This window comes from Mus caroli, chromosome 14 (assembly GCF_900094665.2).
Source record: "Mus caroli chromosome 14, CAROLI_EIJ_v1.1, whole genome shotgun sequence".
Taxonomy (NCBI): Eukaryota; Metazoa; Chordata; class Mammalia; order Rodentia; family Muridae; genus Mus; species Mus caroli.
Window position 1 is genome coordinate 67,940,167 of NC_034583.1, and position 16,296 is coordinate 67,956,462.

Here is a 16,296-nt window from a genome sequence, read left to right on the forward strand (position 1 = left end):
GCCCCCAATGGAGGAGCTAGAGAAAGTACCCAAGGAGCTAAAGGGGTCTGCAACCCTATAGGTGGAACAACATTATGAACTAACCAGTACCCCAGAGCTTGTGTCTCTAGCTGCATATGTATCAGAAGAGGGCTTAGTCGGCCATCATTGGAAAGAGAGGCCCATTGGTCTTGCAAACTTTATATGCCTCAGTACCGGGGAACGCCAGGGCCAAGAAGAGGGAGTGTGTGTGTGGGAAGTGTTGGGGGGGAGGGTATGGGGGACTTTTGGGATAGCATTGGAAATGTAAATGAAGAAAATACCTAATTAAAAAATGCAATAAAAAAAAGAAAATACCTAATTAAAAAAAATTTTTTAAAAAGTGAGGAAGATGAAAAGAACCAGCAAAAGGGGCAAGGTATTGTGCTTCAGAGGAGGAAGTCACGATCAAATGTGTTAAATGTTGTCAATAGGTCAAATAAAAGGAAGCTTGAACTTTGAATGTAGAAACATGGAGGACATAGATACCATGCAGAAGTACATTAAAGATGGTGTGGTAGATACTTGAGTGGGCTCCAGAATAACGAAAGGAAGAGGATAGCAAGTATCTTGGATAGAAAGGGATTAAAGAAAGGCATTGATATCTGAAAGAGCTCATCGTGTGACTGTGGTGGCATTCCTGTTGGTTAGGTTTGGGGTAATGTGCATAACCAGATAAAGAAGGAACGTATTTTGATACTAAGGCCTTTGAGGACACTACTATACCTAGTGACCTGATGAAGGGGCAGTGTTTCTGGGTTTCACTTAAACCAAAAACAGGTAAAGCAAGCTTGGAGATTCTGCTGAAGGTGGAGCTTGAGTTTCAGGGAGCACAAAGGATGTGTTGGGGCATGTCCTTGCATCCATTTGAGGGATGTATCAAGCTCAGTGGAGATACATCTTTGTAGTAAAGAATGATTTGAAGGCCTGAAGGCTTTTCCTAAAGACTGAGTTAAGATAGATATTAAGTATAATATCCAGGTTTAGGCCGATTGTGCCAGTGGCACTGGTTTGGAGGAGGGAGATTGAAGTTACTAGGAAGATAACTCACCTAATAGGAAATTATAGCATGAAATTAGGTTCCTTATTCAAACATGCAAATTGGGGTGCTGAAGCCACTATCTTGAAATAGTTCCTCAAACAGAAAAGTGGTGATGGTAGTATGAATGGGGAAGCAGATGCTCTATGGTAGGATGTGTGTACACAAAGACATTATGCCTGGGTTCAAACCCCCAGAACTAAGGGAAAAAGATTAACAATCTAATTTGATTCTGAAGTGAAGATTCTACCCTCTCAAAAGTAGTACTCTAACATAACATTAAGAATATGAACTTTGGTACCAAAATAAATTAATTCAAGTATCATCACTATAGCTACCTGACTATATGTGGTGCCTCAGTGAGCTTTTCTATAAATATCTACCTCATAGGGTCAGATGAGTTCATATAAGTAAAATACTTAGAACACTACCAAGAGCAGAATAAATATTACATTAATACATAAAGGTCTAAAGTACGTAGTGTCCAGCACAAGTAGGCATAAAAGAAGCTCAGGACTGTAGTCAGTGAAAGCACTGGGCTAAGCACAAAGTTTGCGCTTTCAAGTTAGGTAGGTGAACTTTAAAGTCTCTGACTACAAAACCTAATAAGCCAGCTAGAGAATGTGATCATATCCACCAATGTTAATCTGAGGCAGGTCTGTGTGCAGTGATGGAAGGATACAGAGCAGAGGCATGACAATGGAATGGACTCAGAGTCAGGAAGACAGTAGGAAGGAAGGAAGTTCCAAGTGAGATTTGAAGGGAGTGACTTGAAGACAAGAAAATATCCAGAGTCTGACAATCTGCCATGCCACACCCACTCCAGTGAAAACTGTATGACAGGCCCAAAAGCTTGAACATGGTTCTGAGGCAAAAAGTTTCACAGAAACTTAGTCTCCTGGAGTCTTGGCAACCCGTAGCATGAATGCTCCAAACTTGTCCTTCAATATTGTTTTATTATAAGTGCCTCTAAGGAATGATTTTTGACATATAGCTAAGTTAGATTAGCCCCCACCAGTGTTCCAATATCCTAGGAATTGTTGAGCCAACCTTGGGCTTTGGTTTTAGTAAGAATGTTATTCATTCAGATTAAATGCCTCCAGTGTACAGTGAAAGAAATCAGGCATTACAGTTTACTGGAAAAGAGCTAGAAATCTCAGGGCTAGTCTACAAAGTAAATTTAGAATAACAGCCAAGTCACGCCCATGTGCAAGAATTTACAATGGCCTAGGAAGAAGGAAGGTTGTGGTCTAAGAAGGAACTAGAGTAAATACTTAGAATAACAGCTGAGTCACTCCCATACACAGGAATTTACAATGGCCTAGGGGGAAGGTGGACTATACAATAGACTAGAATTGGACCTATGGCACGGGCATAAAGCCCTTGCCTCTGGCTTCTAAGAATAAGCTGACCTTAGGTGAGGCTGCTTTTGATCCCAGTGGTAAACACTGAATTTTATTCCAGTTGTAAACACTGCCTGGTTCCTGTCAGTTTTTGTGTATGCATTTCTGTGTTTTGTTTTGTTTTGTTTTGTTTTGTTTTGTTTTTTGAGGTAGGGTTTCTCTGAATAGCCCTGGCTGTCCTGGAACTTACTCTGTAGATCAGGCTGGCCTCCAACTCAGGAATCCACCTGCCTCTGCCTCCCAAGTGCTGGAATTAAAGGCATGTGCCACCACTGCTCGGCACATTTCTCTGTTTTGTGTAAAGAGTCATTTTGCATCGGGTAACCTCAATGTACCTTGGATGACCTTAATGTGTCACCTAACTTCCTTGTTTTCTTCTTTAAGTCTGATGCTTGTTTTGAGAAATTACATTCGGATACAGTACTCTCTCTGTGTCAGTGTCTGTTTGTCATTTTTCTGCCAACTCCTTGCCCACCTAAATACTGGGACCCTGATTCTCCTGTGGGTTGAGGGGCTGACTGAGTCCAGTCTGCGGCACTGCTAGCCAAACTTTCAGGGTTCCTCTGCTTAGTGTAAGATATTTATACATAGGTTTCAATCTCCTTACCTAGGAAGCAATTTTGGTTTTCTTTCTTTTTGTTTATGGAATACATCTTAGTCATTTAAGTTTTATCTTAGAAGGCATCTGTAATGTGTGTGTGTATTGTGTTGTGTTATGTTGCATTTAATCCTCACAAAAGATGCGTGGTGGTAGCTGAAACTTCTCTGTGGATGTTTTCTCACATGTGCCAAGTTTTGGGATAAAGTTTCTTAGTTTTTTTTGTTTTGTTTTTGTTTTGTCATGCAAAGTTTGGAATCACTTTAGTTTAGATAATATTTACAACATCTATAAAAATCTTGGGCTTTTGCTAACATATAGTCAACTGACTAGAAAATTCTTCATGTACAAATGCTAAATAAAAGGTGATAATGTCCGGTCTCAGTGGAAGTTGTTGACATTGAATCCATTTATTTCATCATGAGAACTTGTATCTTTCCTCTGGACAGGCAAACTCTGATGTTTTCCTGAGACCCGCAACATTCCTGTCCTGTAACCTTGCCACTCGTGTGTTAGTGTGATTCTTTCTCTTTCTTTTTGATGGAATAATGCCTCTGCCTTCATCTTATCAGTTGCTCCTAAATAAAAGATAGATAAGTAGGCTTCCAAACCTGCTTAGGATCAGGACCTGCCATAGTCAAAATAATACTGGACATAAATTTTCAGATGTTCTTGAAATGAACTGGTTAAATCTATTTCAACACAGTACTCAACATTCCTACTGCTAATCCAGAATAACTATCCAACATATGTCAGGTATTTTATGTGTGTGTGTGTGTGTGTGTGTGTGTGTGTGTGCATATATTTACGTAATACACACATACACACACACATATACATCACATTTAAGATTATGTTATAATATCTTTAATTATTACCTTGGCCTTGTGGGGCTTCACAGGTGAAGACACTGAAGATAAACAAACAAACAAAAAAAAACTTCCTCCAGGTCCTAACAGCTGAAAAGCAAAGCCAAAACTTAAATATATTTTTTCTTTCCTTCCTAAGTCTCACTTCATTATTGGTAGTAATGGTGAACACTCCTTAATTATCCTTGTAATGTATTTAACAATTGTCAGGATAATGAATATGTGACATGAAGAAAGAAAAATTGAAACATTATCAATATATTGTTTTGTAGGAGAAAAGAAAGCAAACCAATCCAGGGAAAAGAATTACCAGACAAAGAATGTCAGGAGACACAGAAAGGAAGAATGAAGTCATTCCTACAAAAGGTAAGAGGTGTCTTAGCCTAACAGATAAGGAAGTGATCTGAGCTGAACAGCTGGATGCTCAGGAGCAGTGATGGAAAGGAATGAAAGTATCCAGAGGATAAAACCGGTAGCAAGTGAGAGGAAAAGATCACAGTCATAGTTCATCAGAATAAGCACACAGAGGGCTCATATGTTTTACATAGCACTTAAAACATAGGACTACACAAATAAGAAATACTGATAGTGTGTGTGTGTGTGTGGGGGGGTCTTCCCCAGGGTAGAGCACATCAGTTGGTTATCCAGTGCTAAGTAGTCAGCCTTGAGAACATATGGGCAAGTTACATTATGTAGACCAAGAAGGCTGTACTTGTACATTTGGTAGTATGTGTGTGTGTGTGATGCATATATATGCATATATGTATGTGTGTATATGTGTGTGTAACAAAAATTAATAGGAAAAGGTTATAAATTTTGGAAAAAGAGTGAGTAAATTTGGAGTCGTAATTTAAAAAGGTGAATGATTTTAAAAGTCAGGATCAACCATACTGAAAAATAATAAACTATAAGTGGTTTTCACTTACTATGGTAGCACTGTAATTATAATATATGTGCAAGATGTCTATATTAAGAAATTCAGAAAATCACACTCACTCTGTCCTGTAAAGAGCTGGTAGCATACTGAGGTGAGCAGCCTTGCAGTGCCATTACTACTGCCTTGTTCTTGATTTTCTTTAGAACTTAAAGAGGAGACTGTCAGTCCTAAATTTAGTTATTATAAGAAAAAAATCAAGTTTTTAATGAATTTATAGAAAGAAACATGTCTTTCTTAAAATGTCTTCGTTTAATTTTTATTAAATAGCTTTTCCTTTTGTCTAGCTGCGGTCAAAGACACATCTGCATTAACTGATGCTGTAGAGCAAGTCGCCAAACAACAACAGTCACAAACATCAGAAATAGAAAAACATAAAAAAATTCTGTTCCAGTTGCAGGTAATTAATTTCATATCTTTTAAATGCCCTTTTTAGTGATCTGTAACTTACAAAGAAAATACAGGTGACAGTTCAGTCAGTGATGTGCTTGACACACTGGCAACGTCTAGTGCATCAGGGTCCCTGGGTGGGATCACAGTAATCAGGACTCGGGGTGCAGAGCACTGCATACTTTATTGAATTCTCCAGCATCTTTTATAGGCAAGCACAATAAAGATCTCTCACAGCTTCTAATTCTCAACAGCTTCTGTTTCTCAAACAGTAGTTTATCTAGGTTTAAGGTGACCCAAACCTCCTTGTAGACTGAGAAATATGTCTGTGATCTCATTCTTTTAAGTGTTGCATAGTTTAAGTAAAACAAAAGATTTTTCTCATGAGAAGATCATGAAGGCCACTTCCTCAGGCCTGCAGCTTACTTGGCAGAACATCAGGATTCTCTGCTGAGAAAGTATGCTTTCTCAGTGTCCCAGTGTGCTAGTGTCTCAGTGTCACTGAGGAGCTAGCAGGCTGGGAGCAGCCACCTCAGGCCATTTCTCTATAACACACAAGCAGGAGAACCTGAGTTTGTTAGCCAGGACCCATGTAATAAAGCTGGGATGTTGGCATGTGCCTTGGGGTATGGAGAAAGGCCCATCCCTGTGACTTACTGCTTATCCAACCTAGCCTACTTGGCAAGCCTCAAGCCACTGAGAGACCCTGACTCGTAAAATAAAGTGGATGGTGCTTGAGGAAGAACACTAGAGGTTGTCCTATAATTTTCACATTTATGTACACACATATGCGCATGTTCACAGACACAGGAGACACACATACACAAACACACAGACACACACAGAAACATACATACACACACAAGCATACACGCACACACACACACACCAGCACCACCACAAAGAAAAATATAGTATTAGGAGGTTCATTTTAAATTAATATTTATTCCCTCAATTTTTCTGTTCTCCTACAGTAGTCTATATGAATGATTTGGGCTTAAAAAATATCTTACACTCCCATACGGTGTCATTGCAGCTACATTGTCATCATGGCTGTAGTGTAAATACATAAAATCCAACACATCACATAGACTCATTTAAATTCATCCTGGTGGTGTTTCCTCCATAAAACATTAGTTGTCAGTGAATATGTCAAGTAGCTTTTCTCTATGTTCTTTCCTCTTCATGATGGTCTCTCATCATTCTGCAAGGAACATGGGGGCCATCTTGGTCTTGCATGCAGCAAAATTGAACATAACTACATTCTAGAAATGTGATTAAAAAAGAGGAAGGCATGTCTGTACAGACTATTAAATGGATCACAGAAATGGAGAGTAGGCTCTGGAGTTGAACTGCCCTGCTCTCAAGGCTAGATTTGCATATTGAGCTCTACAATTGAATTTGCCATTGCCTCTTCCTTCTCTTTTGTAAAATGGAGATGATGACTGAGTATGGCTGTAAGGGGTTTGTATTAGAGCAAACTTGTAATTCCAGTGGGCAGTAGGACTTGATTTTGACATTTACTTAAGTACTAGCATATTCATAGATACATAATGGTAATAATTTTGTTAATATAGTATAGATTTTTTATAAATATTCTCCTTATGTTAGTCACTCCTAAAAATATATTTGAGAAATAGGATATAATGCAAAGCAATGTCTTAGATTTCTTAAAGAATTTCTTATAACAACTTTTAAAAATAAAGCTTTAGACATTTTTTTTAATTTATGCCGAGAACCTATTTTTGAGTAAAAATTTTACAGAACATTGTGTTTACTCTTACACTGCTCGTGCCCTGTTGGGGAGGAGACAAAAAAAAAATCAAACAAATAACCGCTTGACACATGGCATCATCAACATTAGAGGACTAGAGAAGTGATCTTTCCAAATCCCGCTGTAGAGGACAGCTGGAGTAGTGACTACCGGGACAAGTGTACAGAAAGAGGGGGTGGGGGCTAAGATTTCAGAGAGTCCATCGAGGCTTGATGGAGCACTGGGACATTCACAGCACTCGTACTTGGGAAATAGCATAGCATAGAGAAGGTTTGGAGGAGTGGTGGGAGCTATACCCAGTAATAAGAGACTTGTATTTATTTCTGAGTTGATCAGATTCACATGCATTTTAAAGCAAAGATTCAATTAAAAACTTTGTTATAGAAAGAGAATTCTAGAGTCTATAAAAAGTACTTGTTTCAACATCTATTTGTGACAAAAACTCACGGCAAATTAGGAATAAGCGACAATTTCCTCAGTCTAGAGGAAAAGAACATCTGTGTAAGAACAGCCATATGCCCAAGGCTGAAAGACCGAGTGTCTCCCTTTAGTGATCAGGAGCAAAGCAAGAAGTTTGCTTTTGTTTTATTCAAAGTGGTATCAGTAATTCAAAGCAGTGCATCATGTAAGGAGAAGAAATAGAATGTATACAGGCAGGGTGAATTAAACTTTTTATTCTATTTTATTTTTAATTTTTAAAGATTTATTTATTATCATATCTAAGTACACTGTAGCTGTCTTCAGATGCACCAGAAGAGGACATCAGTTCTCATTACGGATGGTTGTGAGGCACCATGTAGTTGCTGGGATTTGAACTCAGGACCTCTGGAAGAGCAGTCAGTGCTCTTAACCGCTGAGCCATCTCTCCAGCCCGAATTAAACTTTTTAAAAGTTATACTTGGCATAGTTACCTTTAGAAAAATGCTAAAGAATATTGAAAAGGCTATTAATATGAGTAAGTGGATATTAAAAGTAATAGAATACTAAGATTAATATTAGAAACTATATGTATGTTTATGGTCAAGAAATTATCGGAAATTAAGAAAAAAACCACCATTTATGATGGTACCAAAACTGTGCTGTTAAGAAGAGATGAACTTGGCAAATGGTCAAACAAGCCACATATTGATGAGAAAAGTTAAAGACTTAAAAAATGGAAAGCTATACCATTTTCATAAATCATTAAAATGTTAGCTCTAGTATTTTATTTATTTTCCCCATATAGTAAAACAAATCCCAAGCAAAAATTCTATTTCCATTTTGTTTTGTGATGAGTTGATCCTAAAATAGGCAGAAAGACAAAGAACTCAAAAATGGCCAAAGCGACCCTGAAGAACAGCGTTAGAATTCTTATACTGTCTGGACTACTTTCTAGCACTGAGAGCCAATTTTCTAATTTTCCAAATATTAACTAGATCTAAACAATTTGATTTAATTGTGACACTACCTGATGTTAGCATCAGCCTTCACATACACACATTAACCATTATACATATAATGATAATAGATAGATAATAGATAGATAGATGATTGATAGATAGATAGATAGACAGACAGACAGACAGACAGACAGACAGATAGATAGATAGATAGATAGATAGATAAAATGTAAAACACAAAACTCATCACATTGCAAAATGTAAAGATTTGGAACTCACTAACCTTGCTTTTATCTTAATGAGATAGGACAGAGGGAGAAAAGGAAAAGTAGTGGTAGCAGGGTATTTCTAGTTTAAGGGTGGAAATAGACCAAAGAAAATGCTAAAGCTAGTAAAAATATTATGCTTTATGAGTTTAAGAAAGAAAAGAGGTGTCCTAATTAGGAGAAATGTTGTGTATCCACATACCAAATTAACATGCTATTATCATTGATAACCTGATTGTGGCCAACAGCCATTTTCTTATGTATGTGTCTATCATTTTATAAACATTTATTGAGCTGCTACATTTTGACAGGCACTCTCTAAAGAGGAAGATGGTGATGAAGAATAAGATATGGTTCTTGTAGTCATAGTGCTTACTTTCTAGTTAGATAAGGTAAACGGTTAAAGAAGAGATACAGCTGAAATATATGGTAGGGTGATTAATACGTAGAGAGTAATGGGGAGACTGTGAGTACTTACTGCTTGTTCTGATTTAACCAATGCTGTCCTGAGGAATAAGAACAGCTGAGCATGAATAGTAAGGGGATGGAGGATTTTAAACAATTTTTGTTTATGATGATTGCATGTTTATATGATATGTGGATTCAGGCACACACATGCTACAATGTAGGTACGGATGGAACCCAGAGCCTAATGTATGTTATACAAATGGTCTCCCACTCATCCCTAAATTTTAGATTTTATGTTGGTGTGTCAGTCATCACGGGTGTTTTTGGAAAGTAGGTTGTAGAGGTAAAGAGAAAGACTGAGGAATGAGCTCTCAGGTCCTGACTGTCTGGGTGAAACCGGCAGAGGAGGACTGTGAGGTGGGCACTTGGGGTGCTGTGCACCTGCTGAATATGGCGGCTGCCATGGCTCTGCCTGGAAAGCAATGAAGGAGTCTCTCATAGAAGGCTTGGAGTTGGAGTTCACTGACTTACTATAATGCCATCCTTCTGGTACTTCCAGTTGATTTAAAGGGAACGACAATAGTAATAGGGACAACACAGAAGGTCGATGAGTGTCCTGCAGTTGTTTAAGTTCAGATTGATATGGAATTGAATGAACAATTAAATTCAGAAATAAACAAAAAGGATATCGATTAAACAAAATAAAGATTGTTTCTCAAGGTGGGTCCTGTTACCTACGTTTGTGATTTCAGGCTGTGCTAATGCATACTTTTGGTCTCAACTCTTTGTCTATAAATACACACTGTGTCATATTATTATTGTTAGTTTACAGATCCCTAGTTACATTTCAGAATTCAGATAATTGCTACCCACAGTTGATTAGAGTGGGCTGTGACCTCACGGATCTTACAAAGAATTCTTTTATAACTGTGATGCCCAGGCTCCTTGATCCCGAGATCTGGGACAACCTTGAATTACAGCGTTGTATTTATCAGTGTTTTCCTAACTTAGAGCATGTAGGCCAGGCCAAGCCAGACAGGTCATATAGTGTGGAGCTTTCCCAATCTCCACTCTCTACTTGTCCTCTCTAAAAAACCTCCCTTTGTTCTCAGGATCGGAAGGGAACTGGGTACCTAAGGCTCCCACACGTGCTTTCAGAGCACCCCCATGGCTGTCTATGGTATGATGCTGTAACTCTCCTAAAGGTCTCCTACTTTAAGTCCCTCATTATGGCTGGCTATGACCATGAACCTGGGACTCTCCTAATAAGGCTCATTCTGAAGAGCAAATTCATGTTAGCTTTTATCAGTGAACCTGTTTTCTTTTGAAATGTATGATAGTTTTATGTATTCTCATTGTGCTGGACACATTTCCATCCCTTGAGCCTGACTCTGGTCATATGACTATCTAGAGTGTTGCCCAAGTGAGTCAAGCAAAGGCTTAGGAGAGTTCTTACATAGTCATACTTCCACTTTTCTGTGTTTGCTGTTGTGAGAAGGACATGTCTCTGCAGCTTAATGCTTATAAACAAGACCAAGACATCTCAGCCAGGCCGATGAAAGCCAGCCTAAATGGTCTTCAACCAGCTGTTGCTCATTTAAAACAAAAATCAGTCATTTCCTTCACCCACTCCTCTGCGCTACCTCTTCCCCCTTGAGTGGTTTCTTCTCTTTCCCAGTCAGTCTACATTTCTGCTTTCTCTTTACATGTATTTCATTATCTCTTCTATTTCCCACCTCTCTTAGGATATCTTCTTCCTCTCTCGTGATCCTCTTTCTACTTTCATAACCTACACATACTCAGACACACGCACACACAGAGACACACATGCACACACGCACATTCTTCCCCCCCATACAAGAGAAAATGTGTCTTGTCTTTCTGAAACTAGTTTATTTTATTCAATACAATGGTTTCCAGTTGCATACATTTTCCTGAAAATGCCATAATTCAATTTTTCTGTATTGCTACAGAAAATTATGTTTTTTTGTTTTTTTGTTGTTTTTTTGTGTGTGCTATTTTTTTTTATCTAGTTACCTAATAGACATCTTGGCTGGTTCCACTTCCTGATTATTGAGGTAAGTACAGCTACAAACATGAATGTGTAATTTAGATTACTTCAGGTATGAACAGGAGAGTGGCGCAGCTGATTCAAGTCATAGCTCTATTTGCAGAGATCTTTCAGCTGTACAAAGTGACGTTCACTTTAGCAGAGATTGAGCTTGCATCTTTCCCTGTGTCCGCCCCAGCGTTTGTTTTTGGTTTACTGGTCAGAACCATTCTGACCAAGATGATATGGAATCTAAAAGCAATACTGATTTGCAGCTCACTGAGGACTAATGATGATGAATACTTTTTTGTGGATTTATTGGCCATCTGTACTTCTTGTTTAGAGAACTGCCTATTCATGCCATACACCCATTTATTGATTTGAGGTTTTGATTTTTAACGTTTGCAATTCTTTGTATGTCCTTAACATTAATCCTCGTCCAATGTCAAGTTGGAAAAGATAATTTTACCCATTCTGTTTGTTGATGACTGTTTCCTTTGCAGAACAGAACCATTGTAATTCATTCAGTCTCCTGCCAGTTCTTGGAATTATTTCCTGTGTTATTAGAAACCTAGTCAGAAAAATCCTTGTCTATGCCTCTCTCTCTGTGTCTCTCTCTGTCTCTGTGTGTGTGTGTGTCTCTGTGTGTGTGTGTGTATGTGCATGTGTACATGCATAGTGGGAATCCATGCATGTGTACACATGTGCACATGGTGGCCAGAAGTCACCATCAGGTGTCTTCCCACAGTAATTTTCCTCCTTATATTTTGAGACAGGGTCTCTCAACAAATGTGGAGGTCACCAACTTGGCTAAGCTGGATAGCTGGCCAGCTCTAGAGATTTGCTTGTCTTTGTCCCAATCCTACCACAGGGCTGAGTTTTCACTGTAGAATTCTTTTACTTTGTTTTCTAGGTTTATTCCTGGATATTTAATTTTTTTAAACTTTCTATTCTCTGTGAGTTTCACATCATGTACCCCAGTCCTGCTTATCTCCCCATTGTCCCCTCATATCTGCCCTATGCCCTTGCAATATCCTCCCCAAAATAACACACACACCCCAAACCAAAGTATAGAACACATCTCATCCTGGATGATGTAGTGTGTCACAGTGTGTTCCACAGTATATCCCTCTGTCCACACATCTTCACTTGCAAATGTTCGTTGCAGTGAGTCACTGGTCTGGTTCGAGATCTCTGGTGTCTGTTCGAAATCAATATTGGGTCCTCACTGGGACTCCTAGTTATCCTGTTGTTGCTCTGTGTCGTGAAGTTCCTGCAGCTTTGGAACAGCAGGTCTAGCCCTTTCATGTATCCTGACTGTTCACAGATGATTGAGTGAGCTGTCTCAGAGCCCTGGATCCACGCCTGGGTGGTAGCTGAACTGGTCAGCATACTGCCTCTTCCTTATTCACACTATCAGGGCAAGCTCTGCAGTATGGCTCTGGCTAGGCCACCCAAAGCAGTCATCAGCAGGAGGCAGGATCAGCTCTCTTGCTTATTCCCTTAGAGCCAGCTCACCCACACCCATGCCTCCAGAGCCAGCTCTACTATGCTGCCTAGTAAAAGCACAGGGCCCATTCTCCCAAGTACTGCAGCCTGTGTGTGACATCAGGGCCAGCTCCACTGTGTTGCTCAGGAGAGGTACAGGGCTTACTCTCCTGAGTGCTGCAGTCAGTAAGGGATAAGGCAAGCTCACCTGCTTTCATGACCCCAGGGGCAGATTTCCCAACTGCCACAGGTGGTGTGCGGCAGTGGAGGGGATCATCCCACCCCACACCTCCTCAAGCAGATGAGTGGCAGAGCCAGCACTTCCTTGCTCTTGTTCTCAGGGCTGGCTTGCCCATGTCTCCTCCCTCTACCAGGGCCAGCACTACTCTACTATGTTGCCAAGAAAGGTGCAGGACGAACTCTTCTCAGTGCTGTCAGCAGTGAGAGATAAGGCCAGTTCTCCTGAGTGTTGCATCCAGTGAGGGCCAGCACTAGTTCTGCACGGCCCTGGACATCCAGGTGGTCCCTGGCACCCAGACCAGGGCATCCCCATGTTCTCTAATGGAAATATGAGCCATGGACATGGGCACTGAGCCCTGTCTTTGCATAGGCAGGGACTCAGACGTGTCTGTCAGAGTCAGTGGGAGCTGGGACCTCACCGTGGCCCCGGTGATAGGGCTGGCCATGTGGCTGGTGGTCCCCTGGGCAATATCCTCTAGTCACACTGCGTGACATGTCAGCAAGCAGGTATCTCTGGCCTGCCTGTGCCATGCACTGGAGGTCAGGTCTGTAGGCGGCATGGCATCTGCAGTTCTCTTATCTTCCTCCTTCTACACTGCACTGCCTGGGTTTGATTTGATTTTTGTGAGTCCTAGGTATAAAACAGCTTCGGCCACCAAGCCAGGCATCAAGCTAGGATGAACAAAGGACAGCCACCTGCTCTGCCCCTGACTGAGAATAAGAACACCACCACCACCAAGCTGTCTTTCAGTCCATTGGGGAGGGCAAGAGGAGTGTTCCTAGGTATTTTAAGCTATTGTGAATAAATTTTTGTCTTCCATATCTTTCTTGGTGCATTTTTTATACTTAAAAAGGTACTAGTCTTTGTACAATGACATTTTTTATTGCCTTGCTGTTTTGCTGGAAGTACTTATCAGCTTTAAGACTTTTCTGATAGAATCGTTAGGTTCTTTCAGATGTATTAGATTATGTCATTTACAAGTAAGGATAATCTGACGTTTTCCCCTCTCCCTCTCCCTCTCTCCCTCCCCCTCCCTCTCTCTCCCCCTTCCCGTTCCCCTTTCCCCCTCCCCTTACTGGAGTAGCTAAGACTGAGCACTGTCTAGAATAGGTGTGCAAAGAAGGGGCTAGAGAGATTGCTCCGCAGTTAACAGAGCACACTGCTTTGCAGAGGACCAATGTGCAGTTTCCAGAACCCATGTCAAATGGCTGACAAGTATTTGTTTGTGTTTTTTTTTTTCAGTCATGCAATTTTTTTTTTATATATAGACAAGTGAACCATTTAGTTTTACTATGCTGGTTTTACTTGAGTATGAATTATAATGAGGTAGAGATCTAACATTTAATAGTTAACAATGTTTTCAGCCTTGCTACCTAAATTGTACATTTTCTAGTGGTTTGAAACTACTAGAGAAGACACAGAATCCTTAGCTAATTTTATTAATACTTAATCTCCCTAAATTAGACAATCTCTGATAATTGTGCACCTTGTCTTTAATTTTTCCTTTTTTGTTTGTAAATTATTTTTTATTAGATATTTTCTTTATTTACATTTCAAATGTTATCCCCTTTCCTGGTTTCCCCTACAAAACTCACCTATCTCCTTCCCCCTCCCCTGGCTCACCAACCCACCTACTCCCACCTCCTGACCCTGGCATTCCCCTACACTGGGGCATAGAGCCTTCACGGGACCAAGGGCCTCTCCTCCCACTGATGACCGACTAGGCCATCCTCTGCTTCATATTCAAGTACCACAGTGTGTTTTCATTGGTTGGTGATTTAGTCCCTGGGAGCTCTAGGGGTACTGGATGGTTCATATTGTTGTTCCTCCTATGGGGCTGCAAACTCCTTCAGCTCCTTGAGTCCTTTCTCTAGCTCCTCCATTGGGGACCCTGTGCTCAGTCCAATGGTAGGCTATGAGCATCCACCTCTGTATTTGTCAGGCACTGATGGAGCCTCTCAGGAGACAGCTATAACAGGCTTCTGACAGCATGCACTTGTTGGCATCTGCAAAAGTGGCTGGGTTTGGTGATTGTATATGGGATGGATCCCTTTGTAACTTTAGCTCCAAGGAATCTATGCCTTTTGGCTTCCATGAATAGTGTACCTGTCTGCACAAACTCACCCACAGGTGTGTGTGTGTGTGTGTGTGTGTGTAATTAAAAATCAAAATATTTTAAAATTGAAAGACTTTAAAGAATGGAAAGAGTAGCCATCCTTGCTTGAGATTTTAGAATAAACGATCTCAGCTTTTTCTTACTTAATATACTGTTGACTGTATGTTTGTGAAATATAGCCTTTACTTTGTTGATGTATGTACCATCTATTACTAATTTCTTTGGTGATTTTATTATGAATTATTATTATCTATTGAGCTTTGACAAATGATTTTGTGCATTGGCTGAGGTGAGCTTATGGTTTTCTCTCCTTACATCCACTTGTGTGCCGAATTATACTTACCAATGTGCATGTTTTGTGCTACTCTTGCATCCTTGCAGTGGAGTCAACTTGGTCATCACACATCATCCTAATGTGTTTTTGACTTCAGCTTGATAGAACTTTATTGAGAGTTTTTGTACCTATGTTCCTCAGGGATCTTGATCTACAGTTTTTTTTGGTCCCTGTGTCTGGCCCTGTCTGCTGTTGACATCCTGATGATGCTGGCTCTATAGAAAGCATTTGGTAGCATTCTTTCTGGTATTATTTTTGGAACAACTTAAGGAGCCTTAGTGTTTTTTGTTTGTTTGTTTGTTTGGTTGTTTTTTTTTTTTTGTCATAGCAACTGTGACACTTTATTATACTAAGGAGAAGTATCAAAACATAAATTTAGAAATAATATGAGTGATTTCCTGAGCAAAATTTACTGTTTTCTCCTAGAAAACATAAATGCAGATATACATACTATAAAATATGAAAACTATTATTACATGCCCTTATATAAAAGCCTACTAAATGGAACTCACAGTGTCTATAAATTATGTTTAAAATAGATATCAATATTGTTTAAACGATGCATTCTTTTTTATTATTTTATCTTTCCTTTATACTAACAGTATAAAGTAGTTCCCAAAGTAGTTTCTCCTCCCTCTATATTTCCAAGTTCCACCTGACTTCTTCTAGATCCACACCTCCTGTGTTTCTCTTTAAAAAAAAAAAAGAAAAGAAAAGAAAAGGAAAGGAAAGGAAAGGAAAAAGAAAAGTAGGCCTCCCAGTGTTATCAACAGATCACAGCATAACAAGTTACAATAAGACTAGGCACAGACCCTTACATTAATGTTGGACAGTAGAAGCAAAGGGTCCCAAGAGCAAGCAAAAGAGTCAGAGTCTCCCCCCCACACACCATTCTCTCTCTCTCTCCCTCTCTCCCTCTCTCCCTCTCCTCTCTCTCTCTCCCTCTCCCTCTCCCTCTCCCTCTTTCCCCCTACCCTCTCTCCCTCCTT

At 39.9% G+C, this 16,296-nt stretch overlaps 1 protein-coding gene across 4 annotated transcripts in view; it reads left to right on the forward strand.

The window, feature by feature from the left end:
• The window catches only part of Ccdc122 (coiled-coil domain containing 122), a 64,885-nt gene that overhangs the window by 22,896 nt on the left and 25,693 nt on the right, over nucleotides 1-16,296 (forward strand). For 2 of the 4 annotated variants that reach the window (XM_029469201.1, XM_029469202.1), the window contains exons 2-4: nucleotides 4,200-4,293; nucleotides 5,149-5,261; nucleotides 11,112-11,156. In XM_029469201.1, the coding sequence (XP_029325061.1) occupies nucleotides 4,248-4,293; nucleotides 5,149-5,261; nucleotides 11,112-11,156 (204 nt within the window). In that variant the 5' untranslated portion in view covers nucleotides 4,200-4,247. The remainder of the gene's footprint in view (nucleotides 1-4,199; nucleotides 4,294-5,148; nucleotides 5,262-11,111; nucleotides 11,157-16,296) is intronic. The other 2 variants (XM_021182396.2, XM_021182397.2) reach the window with 1 other exon arrangement.